The sequence below is a fragment of the Plectrocnemia conspersa genome, unplaced genomic scaffold, assembly GCF_051122295.1.
Source record: "Plectrocnemia conspersa isolate PC_06_02 unplaced genomic scaffold, ASM5112229v1 ptg000008l, whole genome shotgun sequence".
Lineage (NCBI taxonomy): Eukaryota > Metazoa > Arthropoda > Insecta > Trichoptera > Polycentropodidae > Plectrocnemia > Plectrocnemia conspersa.
This window is the reverse complement of record NW_028277172.1, coordinates 15,585,600-15,607,395: the sequence shown is the minus strand read 5'-3', so window position 1 is coordinate 15,607,395 and position 21,796 is coordinate 15,585,600. Positions and strand designations below refer to the sequence as shown.

Genomic DNA, 21,796 nt, shown 5'->3' with positions numbered 1-21,796 from the left:
ATTCATTCAACTCTAATTGGTGATCCTATCAGCGGCTTGGTGAAGTTTTTCGATAGTATTTGCTATTTATTTCCCCACTGCCATGATTGCTGTATTATCAGCGAATGTTGCAATTGTGACATTCTCTATTTGTGGTAAATCATACGCGTACAACAAATAGAATATCGGCGTTATGACACTTCCTTGTGGAACTCCAGCTCTTGTTTTATTTAATTCACAATATTCGTTATTTTGTTTAATTCTAAGTAATCTGTTGAAAATGTTTGATTCAAGTAATTCTACATATTGCTTCGGTAGTATGCTGTTTAGTTTTTTTAATTAAGCCTCTGTGCCTTACTTTATCAAAAGATCGACATTTAAGAAAATGGCCGATTTTTTTTTATATTTTCAATATGGCCTTTTTATTTTTAGTGTCCTTCTTTGATATTTTCAAATTCTGGTCACCTTAGTTTAGTAGCTTATGCTTATATCCAGTGGTGGCCGGTGAAACATTGTGTATCAGCTGCATGATCACAAAAACACCGTGCTGATACATGCGTGTGACAGAGAGAGCATACGCACGCGTCAGCACGGTTATTTGTGATTGTGCGACTGAGACGCAATTTTTCACCGACCGCCTCTACTTATAGCTGAACGGTAAGTTATTAAGGTTGTATTTAGGGAGATCAGTGAGAGAAGTGGTATTTATCTTTCTGCATTTTAAAATCTTTTAGAGGTCAAATGTCTTTCTATGACAAAAGTCCTTTATTATTTTTAAACGTTCACTTGGCAAGTGAAGTTCCTTTACGCTATTTTTAGGGTGGGCAAATAAGGCGATTATCAAGCACTTGTTTTGCAAAATACCTATTATGTAGAAGGAGCTATGGGATATGCTGGACTTATGTAACAATGGATTTATGTAACAATTGTTTAATTTTGCTACCGAGACCGCTTATTATTCGAAAAATTGGAGCAGTTGCTGAAATGGCTGAGATTAGTTTTTACTTATTGCTTCAACTTGTTTTCTCCAATTTAGACGACAATTCAAGCCAACCCGGGGTGTTTGACTGATTTTTCATAGGAAATTGCCTCGCCGTTCATTTTTATTCGTCACAGGAGAGTCTCTCTTGTTTTACGAGAGAACATGAGTCTATTTTACCGCAATTTATTTTTATCTTCCACTTGCTATATAAGTTGCCCAGTTGCTGCAATCCGTTTTCTAGTCCTTTGGCGAGCATTTTCCTGCTTGATGAGCAGGTATAGATCGCTAAATAATCCGCATATAGCCAACACGCCGAACAAGTAGTTGAATACAGGGCCGGCCCTAGGTTATTTGGCGCCCCAGGCAAAAACTAAATTTGCGCACCCCCCCCCCCCCCTATTAATACTTGATGAGCGCAAAAATATAATTCAAATTAAGTAAATAATATATTATATTTCACAACATGCTCTTTTTTACGATTGTGGGTATTTAAGAATTTATAATTTATTTTTTGTTGTGATTTTTTACGTGTGAAATAATTTAAAGAGTACACAGTAGTGTATAAAAACTAATATCAGATTATATTCCTTAACAATATTGTTTGATAATTTTAAGTGAATATTGCGCCTTTATTTGGTATCACGGCGCCCCACAAAATCTAGCGCCCCAGGCGATCGCCTGTACTGCCTGCCCCTCGGGCCGGCCCTGGTTGAATATATACGTTATATAGAAATAATTTTATCATGTGAGAACACAAAATCTGATTTGATTCTTCATTATGCGTTTAAAACTTATCTGCTTATTATTAATAGGTATTTTAAACAAACAACTGATTTTCAAAATCTCGTTATTTTATTTCCTATGTGTACTTGTTTCATTAATATCGTAAATTTTGCTTTAGAATATTTACGGCAAAATTGTTTGTTTTTAAAAGCTTTTCATTGATAATTTAACCGCAAATCAATTATTAACATTTCGCAGTTGAATAAATAGAAACCGCAGAAAATTAGCAAATATTACCAAAAAAAGTGCGTTAATTTGTTTCTTCTACTTCCTTATGATTGCTATAAAAATAGTCTTAAGGTGCTATAAAACATTAGCAGCTATGCTATAAGCGACTACATAGAAATTTTTCGAAAATCCCACTTAGGTGTAGTACGAAAAATGTGAGATCTAAGCCCCTAACCATGACTTGAAGCTATGAATGCATAATAAAGAATCGAACCCAATTTTGTGTTCTAACAAGATAAAATTATTTCTAAAACACGAATACATTTGATTAATTCTTTGACGTTTATTTAATTCATATTTTTTTAGTTTATTTTTAACATTTGTACTATAAACCACAATTTAATAATCATAATTTTAATTTAAATTTTCGGTACATAATTATAGATTATATTTTTTTAATTACCATTTAATAACATGTTATGCTTTTGCGCTTTTGTTATGCTTTACTAAAAATTGTGTTTTATGTTATGCAAAATTTATGATATTTATAAGATGTCTTCATACACTTTTTGCTTTGCTATTATGATTTTTTAAATTATGTACTATAAAGTATGTTTCATGTTATGCAAAATTTATGCTATTTATAAGATGTCTTCATACATTTTTTGCTTTGCTTTTATCTGTTTTTTTTAATTCTGTGCTATTACTTGTGTTTTAAAACATATGCCATATGTATTTTTCTATTTATAAGATGCTATGCTTTTATCTATTATATGTATTGTGTTTTATTGTATATAGTGTCCTATTTTTAACAGTGTTCTTTTTTATAAATTATTCTATATAATGCTGTGTTCCATTTTATATATTGTTGTAAATGGTATAGTGTTATTGTGTATAGTGTTTTATTATATATACAGTGTTCTAATATATATATAGTGTTCCGTTTTGGATAGTGTTATATTTTATATAGTGTTTTATTATATACAGTGTAATATTATATAGTGTTCTATTTTTTAAAGTAATTAATAATATATAGTGCTATATTTTATATAGTGTTGTGGCGACCACATAGATAGGTGTACGTTTAAGGGCACCCTATCAAGCACGCAGACATCCCGTTGCAGACACTGCGACAACCAGCCATGGCACAGACAGTGCAAGACACCAAGTAGAAAGATACGCGTATGACTTGTGATTCCTGTGAGTCGCTCCTTGTGGAGCCACTCAGAGTAACCACAAATCATACGCTCCCTCGTAGACAGTCCTGAAGACCAGTCCTGGATCTCCCAAACCAGCAGCCTCACAAAAAATTTGACCTGAAACTAGCCGCGCTCAGCCACAAGAGCCTTGAAGATCATCTACGGGCATTACAACTTGCAGTACTTTAACCGCAGTTGGAAGAAACGTCACGCCGTTAATCGTCTATTGTCACATATAAATACTACCACCGAAAGACTACTTTGATTCACACAAGAGCGAGATCAACCACTCCTAGGACTATGCACCATAAAGTGTTATATGTAATAGAGAGTTGAATTTAATACAGTGTTTTATGTTATATAGTGTTCTCTTGTGTTAAGTGTTTTATATTATTTTAGTGTTCTACTTTATATAGTGTCCTATTTTATACAATGTTTTATTTGATATAGTGTTATATTATATACAGTGTTATATTATATAGTGTTAAATATATTGTATTGTACTATTTTATATAGTGAAGTGTTTTGTTAAGTGTGTAATTATATTTAGTGTTCCATTTTCTATAGTGTTGTGGAGACTACACATATAGTTCTACATTTAATAGCACCCTATCAAACAAGCAGACATCCCGTGGCAGACTCTGAGACAACCAGCCATCGCACAGACAGTGCGAGACACCATGGAGAAAGATACACGTATGACTTGTGATTTCTGTGAGTGGCTCCTTGTGGAGCGACTCAAAGTAAACACAAGTCATACGCGCCCTCGTAGACAGACCTGACGACCAGTCCTGAATTTTCCAAACCACCAGCCGCACGAAGAATCTGACCTGACACTAGCCGCGCGCAGCCACAAGAGCCCTGAAGATCATCTACGGGCATTACAACTTGCAGTACTTAAACTGCAGTAGGAAGGAACGTCACGCCGTTAATCGTCTATTGTCACATGTAAATATTACCAAGGAAAGTCTACTTTGATTCACACAAGAGCAAGATCAACCACCCCTAGGACTACGAACGCTAAAGTGTTATATTTAATAGAGTAGTGTATTTAATACAGTGTGTTATGTTATATAGTGTTCTATTTTATATAATGTTCTCTTGTGTATAGTGTTATAATTTATACAGTGTTATATTATAGTGTTATATATATTTGTAGTGTACTATTTTAAATAGTGTTGTGTTTTGTAAAGTGTGTAATTATATTTAGTGTTCCATTTTCTATAATGTTGTGGAGACTACACAGATAGTTCTATATTTAATGGCACCCTATCAAACAAGCAGACATCCCGTGGCAGACTCTGAGACAACCAGCCATCGCACAGACAGTGCGAGACACCATGGAGAAAGATACACGTATGACTTGTGATTTCTGTGAGTGGCTCCTTGTGGAGCGACTCAGAGTAAACACAAGTCATACGCGCCCTCGTAGACAGACCTGACGACCAGTCCTGAATTTTCCAAACCACCAGCCGCACGAAGAATCTGACCTGACACTAGCCGCGCGCAGCCACAAGAGCCCTGAAGATCATCTACGGGCATTACAACTTGCAGTACTTAAACTGCAGTAGGAAGGAACGTCACACCGTTAATCGTCTATTGTCACATGTAAATATTACCAAGGAAAGTCTACTTTGATTCACACAAGAGCAAGATCAACCACCCCTAGGACTACGAACGCTAAAGTGTTATATTTATTAGAGTGGTGTATTTAATACAGTGTGTTATGTTATATAGTGTTCTATTTTATATAATGTTCTCTTGTGTATAGTGTTATAATTTATACAGTGTTATATTATATAGTGTTATATATATATTTGTAGTGTACTATTTTATATAGTGTTGTGTTTTGTAAAGTGTGTAATTATATTTAGTGTTCCATTTTCTATAGTGTTGTGGAGACTACACAGATAGTTTTACATTTAAAGACACCCTATCAAACAAGCAGACATCCCGTGGCAGACTCTGAGACAACCAGCCATCGCACAGACAGTGCGAGACATCATGGAGAAAGATACACGTATGACTTGTGATTTCTGTGAGTGGCTCCTTGTGGAGCGACTCAGAGTAACCACAAGTCATACGCGCCCTCGTGGACAGACCTGACGACCAGTCCTGGATTTTCCAAACCACCAGCCACACGAAGAATCTGACCTGACACTAGCCGCGCGCAGCCACAAGAGCCCTGAAGATCATCTACGGGCATTACGACTTGCAGTACTTAAACCGCAGTAGGAAGGAACGTCACGCCGTTAATCGTCTATTGTCACATGTAAATATTACCAAGGAAAGTCTACTTTGATTTACACAAGAGCAAGATCAACCACCCCTAGGACTACGAACGCTAAAGTGTTATATTTAATAGAGTGGTGTATTTAATACATTGTGTTATGTTATATAGTGTTCTATTTTATATAATGTTCTCTTGTGTATAGTGTTATAATTTATACAGTGTTATATTATATAGTGTTATATATATATATTTGTAGTGTACTATTTTCTAAAGTGTTAAATTTAAAAAAATGTGTAATTATATATAGTGTTTTTTTTTATATAGTGTTTTACGTTTAATTCATTCATATGTATTTATTTAATTTTTTAATTTTCTGTACATAATTATAAATTGTGTTTTTTTAATTTACCATTTTTTAGCATGTTATGATTTGGCGCTGCTATTGTTAATTTTAAATTATGTTTATAATATGTGTTTTATATGATTCTATATTTTTCTGTAACTATAAAATGTTTTCTCACACTTTTTGCTCTGCTATTATTATATTATAATTTATGTACTAAAAATTGTGTTTTATGTTATGCAAAATTTATAATATTTATAACTTGTCTTCATACACTTTTTGCTTTGCTATTATGATTTTTTAAATTATGTACTATAAAGTGTGTTTCATGTTATGCAAAATTTATGCTATTTATAAGATGTCTTCATACACTTTTTGCTTCGCTTTTATCTGTTTTTTTTTTAATTCTGTGCTATTACTTGTGTTTTAAAACATATGCCATATGTATTTTTCTATTTATAAGATGCTATGCTTTTATCTATTATATGTATTGTGTTTTATTGTATATAGTGTCCTATTTTAAACAGTGTTCTTTTTTATAAAGTATTCTATATAATGCTGTGTTCCATTTTATATAGTGTTGTATATGGTATAGTGTTATTGTGTATAGTGTTTTATAATATATATATATATATATAGTGTTCTAATATATATATAGTGTTCCATTTTGGATAGTGTTATATTTTATATAGTGTTTTATTATATACAGTGTAATATTATATAGTGTTCTATTTTTTAAAGTGATTAATAATATATAGTGCTATATTTTATATAGTGTTGTGGCGACCACATAGATAGGTGTACATTTAGGGGCACCCTATCAAACACGCAGACATCCCGTTGCAGACACTGCGACAACCAGCCATGGCACAGACAGTGCAAGACACCAAGTAGAAAGATACACGTATGACTTGTGATTCCTGTGAGTCGCTCCTTGTGGAGCCACTCAGAGTAACCACAAATCATACGCTCCCTCGTAGACAGTCCTGAAGACCAGTCCTGGATCTCCCAAACCAGCAGCCTCACAAAAAATCTGTCCTGAAACTAGCCGCGCTCAGCCACAGGAGCCTTGAAGGTCATCTACGGGCATTACAACTTGCAGTACTTTAACCGCAGTTGGAAGAAACGTCACGCCGTTAATCGTCTATTGTCACATATAAATACTACCACTGAAAGACTACTTTGATTTACACAAGAGCGAGATCAACCACTCCTAGGACTACGCACCATAAAGTGTTATATGTAATAGAGTGTAGTATTTAATACAGTGTTTTATGTTATATAGTGTTCTCTTGTGTTAAGTGATTTATATTATTTTAGTGTTCTACTTTATATAGTGTCCTATTTTATAAAATGTTTTATTTGATATATTGTTATATTATAAACAGTGTTATATTATATAGTGTTATATATATTTGTAGTGTACTATTTTATATAGTGTTGTGTTTTGTAAAGTGTGTAATTATATTTAGTGTTCCATTTTCTATAGCGTTGTGGAGACTACACAGATAGTTCTACATTTAAAGGCACCCTATCAAACAAGCAGACATCCCGTGGCAGACTCTGAGACAACCAGCCATCGCACGGACAGTGCGAGACACCATGGAGAAAGATACACGTATGACTTGTGATTTCTGTGAGTGGCTCCTTGTGGAGCCACTTAGAGTAACCACAAGTCATACGCGCCCTCGTAGACAGACCTGACGACCAGTCCTGGATTTTCCAAACCACCAGCCGCACGAAGAATCTGACCTGACACTAGCCGCGCGCAGCCACAAGAGCCCTGAAGATCCTTCACAGGCATTACAACTTGCAGTACTTAAACCGCAGTAGGAAGGAACGTCACGCCGCTAATCGTCTATTGTCACACGTAAATATTACCAAGGAAAGTCTACTTTGATTCACACAAGAGCAAGATCAACCACCCCTAGGACTACGAACGCTAAAGTGTTATTTTTAATAGAGTGATGTATTTAATACAGTGTGTTATGTTATATTGTTTTCTATTTTATATAATGTTTTCTTGTGTATAGTGTTATAATTTATACAGTGTTATTTTATATAGTGTTATATATATATTTGTAGTGTACTATTTTATAAAGTGTTAAATTTTAAAAAATTTGTAATTATATATAGTGTTTTTTTTATATAGTGTTTTACGTTTAATTCATTCATTTGTATTTATTTTATTTTTTAAGTTTCCATACATAATTATAAATTTTGTTTTTTTAATTTACCATTTTTTAGCATGTTATGATTTTGCGCTGCTATTGTTAATTTTTAATTATGTTTATAATATGTGTTTTATATTATTCTATATTTTTCTATAACTATAAAATGTTTTCTCACACTTTTAGCTCTGCTATTATTATATTATAAATTATGTACTAAAAATTGTGTTTTATGGGTTGCAAAATTTATGATATTTATAAGATGTCTTCATACACTTTTTGCTTTGCTATTATGATTTTTTAAATTATGTTTGTATTTATTTTATTTTTTAAGTTTCCATACATAATTATAAATTTTGTTTTTTTAATTTACCATTTTTTAGCATGTTATGATTTTGCGCTGCTATTGTTAATTTTTAATTATGTTTATAATATGTGTTTTATATTATTCTATATTTTTCTATAACTATAAAATGTTTTCTCACACTTTTAGCTCTGCTATTATTATATTATAAATTATGTACTAAAAATTGTGTTTTATGGGTTGCAAAATTTATGATATTTATAAGATGTCTTCATACACTTTTTGCTTTGCTATTATGATTTTTTAAATTATGTACTATAAAGTGTGTTTCATGTTATGCAAAATTTATGCTATTTATTAGATGTCTTCATACACTTTTTGCTTTGCTTTTATCTGTTTTTTTTAAATTCTGTGCTATTACTTGTGTTTTAATTAATATGCCATATGTATTTTTCTATTTATAAGATGCTATGCTTTTATCTATTATATGTATTGTGTGTTATTGTATATAGTGTCCTATTTTAAACAGTGTTCTTTTTTATAAAGTATTCTATATAATGCTGTGTTCCATTTTATATGGTGTTGTATATGGTATAGTGTTATTGTGTATAGTGTTTTATTATATATATATAGTGTTCTAATATATATATAGTGTTCCATTTTGGATAGTGTTATATTTTATATAGTGTTTTATTATATACAGTGTAATATTATATAGTGTTCTATTTTTTAGTGTTTAATAATATATAGTGCTATATTTTATATAGTGTTGTGGCGACCACATAGATAGGTGTACGTTTAGGGGCACCCTATCAAACACGCGGACATCCCGTTGCAGACACTGCGACAACCAGCCATGGCACAGACAGTGCAAGACACCAAGTAGAAAGATACACGTATGACTTGTGATTCCTGTGAGTCGCTCCTTGTGGAGCCACTCAGAGTAACCACAAATCATATGCTCCCTCGTAGACAGTCCTGAAGACCAGTCCTGGATCTCCCAAACCACCAGCCGCACGAAGAATCTGACCTGACACTAGCCGCGCGCAGCCACAAGAGCCCTGAAGATCATTTACGGGCATTACAACTTGCAGTACTTTACCCGCAGTTGGAAGGAACGTCACAATGTTAATCGTCTATATTCACATATAAATATTACCACTGAAAGACAATTTGATTCACACAAGAGCGAGATCAACCACTCCTAGGACTACGCACCATAAAGTGTTATATGTAATAGAGTGTTGTATTTAATACAGTGTTTTATGTTATATAGTGTTCTCTTGTGTTAAGTGTTTTATATTATTTTAGTGTTCTACTTTACATAGTGTCCTATTTTATACAATGTTTTATTTGATATAGTGTTATATTATATACAGTGTTATATTATATAGTGTTATATATATTTGTAGTGTACTATTTTATATAGTGTTGTGTTTTGTAAAGTGTGCAATTATATTTAGTGTTCTATTATACAGTGTTATATATATTTGTAGTGTACTATTTTATATAGTGTTGTGTTTTGTAAAGTGTGCAATTATATTTAGTGTTCCATTTTCTATAGTGTTGTGGAGACTACACAGATAGTTCTACATTTAAAGGCACCCTATCAAACAAGCAGGCTCAAGTTCGGCTATTTTCTTAGATGTTGCTCAAGCTTTTTATAAAGTATGGTGCAGAGGCTCAATACAAAAACTAAACAGCATACTATCGAAGCAATATGTAGAATTACTTGAATCGTACATTTCCAACAGATTCAGAATTAAACAAAATAACGAATATTCTGAATTAAAAGAAATAAGAGTTGGAGTCCCACAAGGAAGTATCCTAAAAGTGGCCGATACTTTATTTGTTGTACACGTATGATTGGTTTGGTCGTCACGATTGACGACCGTGGATGTCGCGAAAATGCTGTTGATGGCCTCCGGCATCACTAACCGATTGGAGATGGAGGCTAAAGAGGACTAAAAGGACTAAGCCCTTGGAATTGATCTAGTTATCATTACTGGAACTCGTTTACTATTAACAGAAAACCTTTGGACGCCAATGGATGAACAGTGTTTAAAGTGCCTTCCACACCTGCAGTTTTTACTTAGGTCTTGCCTGTGCAAACCGGTTTGCGCAGGTAATCTCGTGCGTACGAGTGATCTATTCCGTATAGTTTGCGAAAAATATACCCTGCAGGCAAGACTTGAATAAAAACTACACGTGCGGAAGCCGCTTAAAATATCAAATATTAAATATAGAGTAAAATTAATTGTTGGTCATTAAGACATTTTAATGTTTAAAAAACATTCTATAGAAACTATAAGATGGCTTGAAACAATTTTTGTTCTGCTTTTATCAATTTTTTAATTATGTACTATAAATTGTGTTTTTTTATTATGATACATGTTATTTTACAATTATATAACTTATAAGATAACTTTTTATATATAGGTATACTTTCTCTTTAATTATAAATTATAAATTGTGTTTTATATTTTGCTACATTTTTTCTACAATTAAATGATAGCTTGATCAACCTTTTGTTTAATTTTGCTTTTGTCTATTTTAAAGTTTTGTATAATAAATTTTGTTTTATATTATGCCATATTTTTTTCTATAATTATAAAATACTTCGTTTTTAAATGCAAAAAATCTAATAATACATTAATTTTAACAATATTATTGGCAATTTAATGTGAATATGGAGCTGACAAGTTATATTTCTGGGACACAGCATTTTGTTCAGGGAAATAGCCACCAAGCAAGAACTTCTCAAAACTGATAACTAAAGGATATGAAACAGAAAGATAACACATCCATATTGTGATTCGTGTAGGTTAAATGAACATTGAAACAGATGCAAGCAAAACATGTGAGAGTAGCTTTACTTGGACACTTCGCAGCATACCTTGTCGAAAGGTTGGCAAGGAGTGCAGGAAAACGATAGTGCTTAAGACTGAATTATTGACAGTGTATATCAGGCCTTGTAGTATTTCAGATACATTGTGGATGATTGTCCCAACAGTCATGCTTTACTTACCGAGAGGGATAAAGACTAACCTATGTTGTTAAGAGTCAAGGTAATCTAAGCCGTCAGTTTTTTAAGGTTAGAGGCCGTCCAAGATTCAGACGAAAATTTGCGCTACTTCATCTCAACCGGCAATATTCCTACCGCAGGGAAGCGATCCATCAATTTTATGCAACGACTGGTGCCACGTCCTAACAAGCTGTTTTTGAGTCTATGGAATGTTCGTAGCGAGAGTAAGAAGATTTCATCACATATATATTTGCAAACTTAATTACACTTCTGTAGCAAACTCATTAAATAGTAATAATCTACTGATTTAATTTGTGCTTCATATGAACTTTCTTGAATATCTCTTCCAAAAGAGCAATTCTCTTTTTTTTATCTCTAACATTTCATTTCTAATGTCATTAGCTATTTTTCTGTTTGTAAATGTTTGCGTGAGACTAGACATTGTGGGTGACTGTATAAACAATCTGTATCAATCTGTGAGCTGTGTTCACTGCTTTGTATAGATACCTGAGACGCAGTGTTTGTTATTTGAGTAGAATTATCATCATCGATTATATTTAAATTGACGACACTTTCATTTGGTAAAATTTCACTTTTTAAAAAACCCATCTGCTTAAAATATTGCCATGTAGGCTGATATTCGTTTCCGGAATCGTCTGATCTAGAGACAGGAAATTTTCTAATCTTTTCGATATTGATCTTATAAGTTTTTCAAAATTTTGTTCAATGAGAAAACTAGAGTAAAAAAAAAATAAAAAAAATTACATTTTTTTACTGATTTTTATTATTTAGAGTGTTAGCATTCAAATTTCGAATGGGTAAAGCGTCAGTAGAAAAGACAGTTTATACAATTTGCGAGTCTGTTTGGAAGAACGTTCTAGAAACTCACATGCCAATAGAAGACTTTTTTAAAGAAGTAGCAAATAAGTATTCTAATCAATGGCAGTTTCAAGCAAATTTTTGTTTCAAACAAACGACAGTTTTAATTAGCTTTTCAATATGGTATTTCAATAAATGGCAAGCTTTGTTGGCAAAAAAGTTGGCTTCGCTAAAATGGCAGAAATGAACTCCTTATTGTCAATTTCCATTTTTTAAGAACATGGACTTATTTTAACAAAGAAAAACACATTGCCTAACAAGGTTTTTAGGCAGCGTCTTACATAAGCGACCTCGACGCGGCGCGAAAATAACAAACAGTCGCTGCTGCTAGAAGTGGCCTGTGACCAAGCGCACGAGGGTGCATTGCGACGCGTAACGAGACGAAGTGAATGCGATCAGTTGGTTCGATATTCTCGCATGCAACGTGGACACAGTGCTGTTTGTAATTTTATAACGTCGAAGGTAAAAATTTTAATCAGTGCTATCCAAAAACGTCCTATAGTTTGGGACAAGAAAAATAAAAATTATCACAACCGGATATTATCATACCGTAAATGGGAGACAGTTGTCAAAATAATCGGTACTACAAGCAAGTACATATAACACATTTATTTCTAATTTACATTCTTTGTATAGGATTTTGTTCAAAATACACTTTAAAATTTTCCCTCACTTGCACGGCTGCTCGTGATGAAGCATTAAACTTTTTTTGTAAATTGTCTCGTGGTGTTCTTGAAATGTTTCCGCATGTATCCCGGAAAGATATAACTTCAGCATCATTTGTTGATTCAAGATCATGTATAAGATTGTGCAGTAAAGTTATGGCTTTCACGATATGTACTGCATTTTCTACATTGGTTTCGATAGGTTTATGCAGAATTCTAAATTTAGAGGTTATAGAACCAAAAGAACATTCTACCACCATTCTTGCCTGAGATAGTCGATAGTTATAGTTATCTTTAGCGTCCCCTTTAGTCGTTGTTCTTTCCGGAAAAGGTCTCATTAAATATTCCTTTAGAGGAAATGCCGCATCCCCTAGGAGAACATATGGAGCCTTGATATCGGATCCCGGTAATAATTCTTCTTTGGGTATTTTTAGTCTTTCCAGTTCTATTGCACGTCGAAAGGGGCATTCATCGAAAACACCTGCATCCTTTTCTTTACCATAGGAGCCCACGTTCACCGTTACAAACTTATAATTTGCATCGGTGACAGTTAATAATCCGATCGAAAAGAAAGATTTGTAGCAGTAATACATGGAACCAGATTTTCTGGGTTTTTTTATGCAAATGTGCCTCCCGTCAATACCTCCGATGCAGTTCGGGAATTGCCATCTCTCCCAGAAACATTGCGCTATTTTTTTAAAATCATCTTCTGTAGGCTCGGGCATGTGTTTCGTTAATAATGTTGTCCATATAGCTTTGCAAACGTCCGGTACGATTGTCGAAATAGCCGATTTTGAAATTCTGAAAGAGAATGCGAGTTGCCGGAACTGTATGCCCGTGGCTAAGTACCTGAAATAGTGAAAAAGTATATTAATTTCTTGTATTTTTATTTCAGGTGATAAGGCTAAGAAAAAGTGGAAAAACACACATTCGCGAAAGAAATTTAAAAAATTCCGAAACCTCGTTTGGGAACTGATACTGACAACGAGCCGGAGTATACAGGCATGTGGCCATATTTTGACTCCCTGTCATTTTTAAAAGTTGTTTTAAAACCCCGATTCAATGGATTTGTTGGAGTCTATGACGCTAATCCGAAAAACGAATTGGACTTGAACGTGGTACAAAATACTGCTGAAAGTGCTACCGTCGATGTCAATCTGTCTGACAATACGTCGTTCGTGCATCACACGGTAGACGTCTTTACCTTCATCCGCGACAACAGCTGTGATGAGACAAAAACGCAAAAGAAAAAACGATAGGCTAGAAGTATTTCTCGAAATTGAGAGAAAGAAGAAAGTTCTTCACCAGGATCAACAAGATAACAATGACGATGACCTCGTTTGGTTCAAATCAATATTAGCACACATAAAAAAGTTATCATTATTAAATATGTTGAATTTTAGGACACAAATGCAGGAATTACTATTAACGGAGCAGTCAATATTTATTATATATTTAATTTAATAATAATTTTTCCGTTGCTAGCAATTTTTCATAAAAAAATCAAAGTTCTATGAAATATATGCATTGATATTTTTAAAATGTTATTTTTTAGAAAAAACAACAGCAATGATATATTACATTTTTAATAAATTTGAAAAAAATATTTAAAGTCTAATCTATGTATTATACTAAAATATAAACGTATAATGTTCTCGTTTTCTATATCTATCATTATCTATTGTTTATTTGAGCACATGAATATTTCGATTAACAATTATACACTAATTCTTACCTTAAAGTCACCATCAATCGTTCTTCAACGGAAATAGGTCGCTGGAAATTAGTAGAGGTCAATTGCAGAACAGGTTTTATAGCGTCCGCGATATAATCGAACGTTGTAGGTAACATTCGAGCATACTCCTTAAATTTCAACGGTTGACTCCTTAATTCTTTAAATTTATTATGAAATTCTCCATAAATATGCCTTTCTAAATATAAGATATTAGTTTCACTTCTTTGCCGTATATATTTAGTCATTATTTTATATTTAAGATATGAGTTTTCCAATAAAAATTCCTTCCGTGCGTCCATGGCCAATGTACTATGTCGAAGGGGCCGGGCTGGGAGTTGGGGGAGGCTGGAACAGGAGGTCGGTACGCCGCCAGAAGAATAGGATAGCGTAGCCGCGTTGCATCGCCTCGAGATCGCGGTTGCTAGGATCGCTTACGTAGGCCGTTACTTTATTGTCGCTCCGTTTCGCTTCCAACCCGTCCGTCGCTCTGTAACCGCTCACTTCGTAGCCGTTTCAATATGCCACAATACATTTGTGTGTTGTCAACCGCTTATTCCGTAGCCCCAGCATTAGTGCTATACGAGAAAGATACATTTTTTTGTTGTTGATTTTTGACGTTTTGTACGCTTAATGAACTGTCAATTCTGATTCTGTGTTACTACAAGAAAAATTTTTTTTCGACGGAATGTAAATGTCTACTATTTGCTCGTAGTGAACAAAATTAGGAATTTTGAACGGGATGGAAAAAAACGGAATTTTGGAAATTTATAGGTAAAAATGTGTGGTTCTTTTTTATAAAAAGGTTAAAAAATAATAATTACAGATAGTTAATCATTTAGTCCAGCAAGGAGGATAAAACGAAAATTCAACCTATTTAAACATAGTAAAAGCTTTTTAAAATTATTTCATTTAAAATATTGTATATTGTATATAATACAATACAAAACCCCACTACACAAATACAAATGAAAATGCAAATATTTTCGATTAAATGTAACAACCATTTAATTATAAAAATATTATCTAAAAATTAAATTATTTTGTGTCAATTTACAAAAATTTTCGATACACAATTCGTATAGAACCAGCTATTATTATTATTGCCAGCTATCTGAGCCACTTTTGTTAATTATGCATGTGTAAATCGTAATTATTGTTTGTATACCTATTATATTATTTTAAATTCCAAATAAACGTAAGTTATTAGTTTTGAATTGAATTGCTTTCTTTTATTATTATTTTAGGCAATGGTCGCTATCGGCGAGATCGAGACCTTTGGCCGCGTCCGTTGGCAGAACCGTTTCCTGCGGCGTCAGCGTCTGCAGATCGGAGTCGCCGGGAGCCTCGCAAGCGCACGCCGTACCGCAAGACGTCCGCCACGGCAGACCTCGAGGAGCCCCCGCAGCCCGTCCCGAACTCGCAGCGGCCGTCGGAGAGGTGGGTGAAGAGCGAAGGGTGGAAGGCGACGGGTGAGTATTGACGGGAGTTCTGAGCTGTGGTGCGTGTGTTGCAGACCGATCATGCCGGGCGCGGGCACCTTCAAGATCTTCATCGGCAACCTGTCGGAGAAGACGACGTCGAACGAACTGCGGCCGCTGTTCGAGAAGTACGGGCCGGTGGTGGAGTGCGACGTGGTGCGCAACTACGGGTTCGTGCACATGGAGTCGGAGACGGTGGGGCGCGAGGCGATCCAGGGTCTAAACGGGCAGACGCTGCACGGGCAGTCGATCAAATGCGAGGCGGCCAAGTCGCGGCGCGCGCCCTCCACGCCCACCACCAAGATCTTCGTGGGCAACCTGACGGACAAGACGCGGGCGCCCGAGGTGCGCGAGCTGTTCCAGAAGTTCGGCGCCGTGGTGGAGTGCGACATCGTGCGCAACTACGGCTTCGTGCACCTGGACGCCACGGGCGACGTGAACGACGCCATCAAGGAGCTGAACGGCATGATGGTGGACGGGCAGCGTATGAAGGTGCAGGTGTCGACGTCGCGCGTGCGCCAGAAGCCCGGCATGGGCGACCCCGAGCAGTGCTACCGCTGCGGCCGCGGCGGCCACTGGTCCAAGGAGTGCCCCAAGGTGGTGGGGCCCGACCGCAACGGATTCCGCGACCGCGCCTTCGGCCGCGACCCCTATCCGCCGCCACCGCCGCCGCCCCCCGCCTTCCTCCGCGACCGCATCATGGCCGGATTCCCGGTACAGTCTCTCGTCTCTGTCTCTCTCGCTCGTCTATTCGCTTACCGCCTAGCCGTCGCATGATGATAACGCGCGCTCGTCGCGATGCTTTGACACGCAGGATTCGTACGACGGGTACTACGATCGGTACGATTCGTCCCGGGACTTGTTCGAACGCCGCTACCCGGCCGCCGCCGGGGGCCGAGGAGGCGACCGAGGCGCGATGGGCGGCCGGGGCGAGTTCGCCGCGCCGCCGATGAGACGCGAGCAGATGCCGATGGCTCCGATGCCGCCCGCGCCGCGCTCCATGGGCGCCATGCGATCCTCCTACGACTCCATGTTCAGCCGGAGGAGCCCGCCGAGGGGCGGCCCGCAGATTTCTCGCGGATTCGGGTAAATATCACGCTCCACCGCGTCCGTTCAGTTCCCTGAACCAGTGTCTTATTGTTGCAGAGCGTTCGAGGACTTTAGTCGCGATACGTTCGACGATAGAAGGTAACTCGGAGCGCGTCCCGCCCTCCCTCCTTCGCGCGAGAGAGGAGTGGACTAACTTTTCGACTATGTTTCAGACCCGCTATGAGGGGACCGTCGCCGCCTCGGAGATACGCGCCCTATTAATCGATCGGCGATCGCGCGAATTCGCCCGTTTTCGGTCACTCGCCTTCCCGACGCCGCCGCCGCCGCTCGTTCGCGCGTAGATCGGTCTAGCTATATAAACACACTATTTACTCTAATTGTATTTAATTATTGATTAAGTGAGATGCGTCGAAGTGAGATATGTAGAAAATATTTTTTCCAAATAAATGTATATGATTGACCATGTCCGTATTTTACTCGGTTCAAGGGCCAGAATAGCGCAATCGGTTCCGTCTCCACGTTTTCCATCTCCGGTGCGGGGATGAGCGCGTCGGCCCGCCTCCAAAATCCTACCAATGATCTCACAGATCGACGCGGTGATAGGGTTCTCGATTATTCATACTTTTCAACTATTCCAAATTTTTTTCTCGGTTTTTACCGATATTAATTTATTTAACTAATTGCCTGTAAGATATCATTTAATTCAAAAATAATTATTTTAATGAATCATCAATTACATGAATAATCATAGATATGCTGTGCGAATTACTGATCAGAGAGAGCGTCAAAAGAAAAATGCTTAATTTGTTATTGCATGTTTTTTAATTAATTCAGCAAAATTGTTGGAACGTTTTAAATACATTAATTTATCCAATGAATTTTCTACACAAAGATTGGATCCGTATCGGCGTTTTTGTGCCGATTTGCATATTATTTAAACAAGTAGAAATAAATTAATTGTGATTGAATTATTGAATTGATTTAAATAAAGTTTTTGCTTTTTTGAAACATCAAACACAAACATAATATGAACTTCACCAAAATTTATGACACACGTCTGTTTTTGGGATATGCATTAAACGATAATCAATGGTGAGTTTTTTCAACATCTTGTTTCCTTCATCTAATGAATTCTGCGAATTTCGGTCATAATAAATACAACCGATAAATATTCTATCCATGAATGTTTTTCAAAGGCCTATAAGCATTTTTTTGTGAAGAAGAAGCGTCTCATTGTCTCACATTTCGAAACAAAATTAAGGACAATGGATTTTGGAGCGGCACTTGTCATTTGGATATATTGAGAGAGAAAACGACCACCTGTGTTGCCCAAGTATACAAATTGTTTCATTTTAAGATATTTTTCAAATTTCATTCCAGATGGTATTAACGAATATTTGATCAACTATTCGAATATTTATGTAATTAAAAATCAAGCGAATAATTTGAATATTCGATTGAGAACCCTATGTGGTAACTTTCTTCATTTTATTACTGGTCCAGTGAGTCACACTGTTACAATATGAGTCACCAACTGTATAGATATACATAGTTAATTTCGTTTCTTTCTAGAAACAACGAAAATAACTAATAATAATCAGAGTATGCTGCGCCATGAGTGCAAAATCGTCCCAGATATTGCTACTGTATACTTAAGGTGGCCAGACGTTCTGTATTTACGGAAAATGTCCTGTATTCAAGTAATTGTAAAAAACATAATTCAGCACAATGTGCTGCCGGAAGATTGGAGTGTGATTTTGTATTTTTGTACTTTTCAGTATATACATTAAGAACAAAACGTTTGAAAGAATTCTATTCATCTGTTGTTATTGAATATGTTAAAATATTGTTGCATTTAAAGGGCCGTTGTATATATCCAGCGATAGATAGGATATTAAAAATGTTTAATGGACAAACTGCTTATTGGTTAGTCTCATTCGTAATCAAGTCCAGGATTTCCATATTCCAAAAATATTCAAAATAGTGTATAATTGTTGCCTCTGCATCATCATCAAACTGCAAATTTATATTTTAAATGGTAGGTGCTGGATTTTCTATATTTATCAACAAAATCTTTTAATAGAATGAGATCATCATCAGATAATTCAGAAAAATCAATTTCATTGTCTGATTTACTTATTAATACTTCCTCGTCACTTTCATAATCTGCTTTAAACATTTTGGACTAAAATTAAAATAAAATAAATATACTTTTTTTTTATGTGAACCAAGATTACATAAATTTCACATAATACAAAAAGTCGAGACTACAGAAAGATTTCTGATTAGTGGACTAAAAGTAATATTACATATTTTGCGGTTTTGCTTTCAGTTAAAAAAATTCTCTAGACGAAACCGTTAACAGATTAAATTTATGGCTGTGGATTTTTAATATTTCAAGTTTTCAGCAACAATGTGTAAGTTGATTGACTAACCACAATAAATAGTTTACTCATTGATGATTTTATAATGTATTTCTATTCCTTTAACTTTTAAATGTTGCTCCAAAATTACAGATACGTTACTTGCAATTATGTTGCAATTATCTCAATCCAACTAGTTTCATTACATCATCCAAAATTTGCTTTTAATTTATTAATATTCGATAATTTCACTCTCGCTGTTCTAGGCTTAATATTAACTACATATTACTTAAGACATTTCGTATTATTTGTTTGCTGACATTGCAATAAGCTGTAAATAGTTAACATTGTTTATATAACAGATGCAATGAAGAAATTTTAAAAGAGTGGTCTATCACATTCTTAATCAGGGTTGAAAATCAAGTTACGTACGTATGTTCTTGAGCTCAGTTAGTCTTGCAATAAGCACTATTTTACATTAAAACCAAATTTTTGTGAATGAAGTGCTCTTTCAAAAGCCATTTATGTAAGGTTATTTTTGTCGATTCAACCGCTGATTTGACACATTAATCAGTAATTCAAATGAACAAAACATACTACACTTGATGTAGAACACTGCTGCTGAAGTGTCGAGTCGACACATGATTTCTCTAGGACTTTAGAGCGAATCAAAAGGTCACGTCGACACATCGTATGTTTGCCATTCGGAGTGCTCAAATGCTTCATCTCATATTGTTTCGAAGTTTACGACGCAACAATTGCTTCTTACGTTATACCAATAGCAAGTTTTTTTAGTTGGAAAAAGATTGGATGAATCCAGAAACGTTATTTTTCTTTGGTAAAATAATATCTCAAAGGTCGCTACGACAGTCACCGTCATGACTTTTGTCGACTCGACAAAAACTGGCTCTTCAAACTCAGTCTAAAAATTGAGCTTCAGTTGATTTTGTTCCATTTCAATAATAGATTCTAAGAATAAAACATTAACTTTACTCATTATTAAAACAAATCTATTTTTAATGTCATTTAACCTTTTTTATTCCTGCTTATATGTGTGTATTTTTCATATGGTATTTTAATTAACATAAAATTGAGTTGTGGATGGGTATGTTTCTATTTTGTCTACTGTGAGGATTAGACGCATCTTTACTTTATATTTTGCTTGATTAACTAGATATTAAAAATAGTCTTGACGTTTGTTTGGTGTGGATTTTAATTGTATTAAATCAGCATAGGATCGTGACATGTTGAAAAGAATAGTCGATGCAGTCAAAACCAGTTCTGGATTATGCCAGAATGTCTTAACGCCTGCACCGCCTCATGCATCAAAACAATAAATTCGAAAATTTGTCATGAAAGTCGCAAAAAGCGTTAAACAATAGTAAATAATGAACCATTACGACTGTTTTCTTTAACACATACTTTTTTTAGATGTTGTAAAATTCACTCATAAATGGTCTGTTGTATTCTCAGTATTTCACGAAGACGTAAATAATGGGTTTCATATTGTTATTTTAATTAAAAACTGCGATCTCGCCCACCAATTTATTACCGAAACTGTGTCCCGGAGAGTTCCAGCCTTTACATGGTGTTGCTAGTTATTTAACCTCGTGGAGATATTTTGTGCTGTTTATTTTGAAATAATATAGAGGTTTTACTTCAATAAAATCTGGCATCTTATTTGGTAAATCGACGAGAGATTCAACGATTTCTCTCATAGCTGATAATTTCGCGATCTGCATTATTAGGTCACACGGCAAGAAATTATAGATTTTTCTTAATATAGTGCATTTTACATTGTCCATCTTGTGTAAAAATTGAATGGCATTCTTGTGGTGGTCTGAGGAATTTGCCATTTTAATAAATTTCCTGTACCTAGCAATGATATACATAGATCGTATAACTCAGCGAATAATAGTGATAGCGAAAGAGACGAAAGTCATAGCTGCTTCGGATATTGACTGGCGTTAAGTTTACATGGAAAAGAGAGATGCCGATAGACGAGGCGTCCACGTTGGACTGCTGCTGAAGAAGTGCTGACTGAAGCACAATGGGGACAAACGAAATCATTTTTACAAAATATCACTTATAAATGTGGAGTTATGACTACATTTTGTATTGATCTTAATCTAATGATTTATTAAAACGTCTCAAATAGTGTTTCATGATTTTAAACAAATATTATTACTTATCTGTTTAAATACTAATGTCACATTAGTTGTATGTTATACAATAATAAATCAAGAAATTGATAAAAAAAGTATTTTTTTACTATTGGTTGAATTCTAAATAATGAACTGAAAAGTGCACTTTTTTAATCAAAAGTAAACATACAACTAAAAACTTGAACATTGCGCATAAATAACTTGTAATAATTTTAAACATGAAAAATGCCTTTTATTGTATTTTTTATGATAAATGTTATTCAATTATAATATG

General features: G+C 35.1%; 1 protein-coding gene across 2 annotated transcripts; it reads left to right on the top strand.

The window, feature by feature from the left end:
• Window positions 1–15,736: 15,736 nt before the first annotated feature.
• lark (RNA-binding protein lark) lies at window positions 15,737–17,457 on the top strand. 2 transcript variants are annotated; one of them, XM_088189903.1, is made up of 5 exons: window positions 15,737–15,903; window positions 15,980–16,658; window positions 16,759–17,030; window positions 17,091–17,132; window positions 17,207–17,457. In XM_088189903.1, exons 2-5 carry the CDS (start codon window positions 15,987–15,989, stop codon window positions 17,253–17,255), a joined length of 1,035 nt encoding a protein of 344 aa, XP_088046029.1. In that variant the 5' UTR covers window positions 15,737–15,903; window positions 15,980–15,986; the 3' UTR covers window positions 17,256–17,457. The 2 variants fall into 2 exon arrangements, with proteins under 2 accessions (XP_088046029.1, XP_088046030.1); XM_088189904.1 differs by lacking the exon at window positions 17,091–17,132.
• The last annotated feature ends 4,339 nt before the right edge of the window (window positions 17,458–21,796 follow it).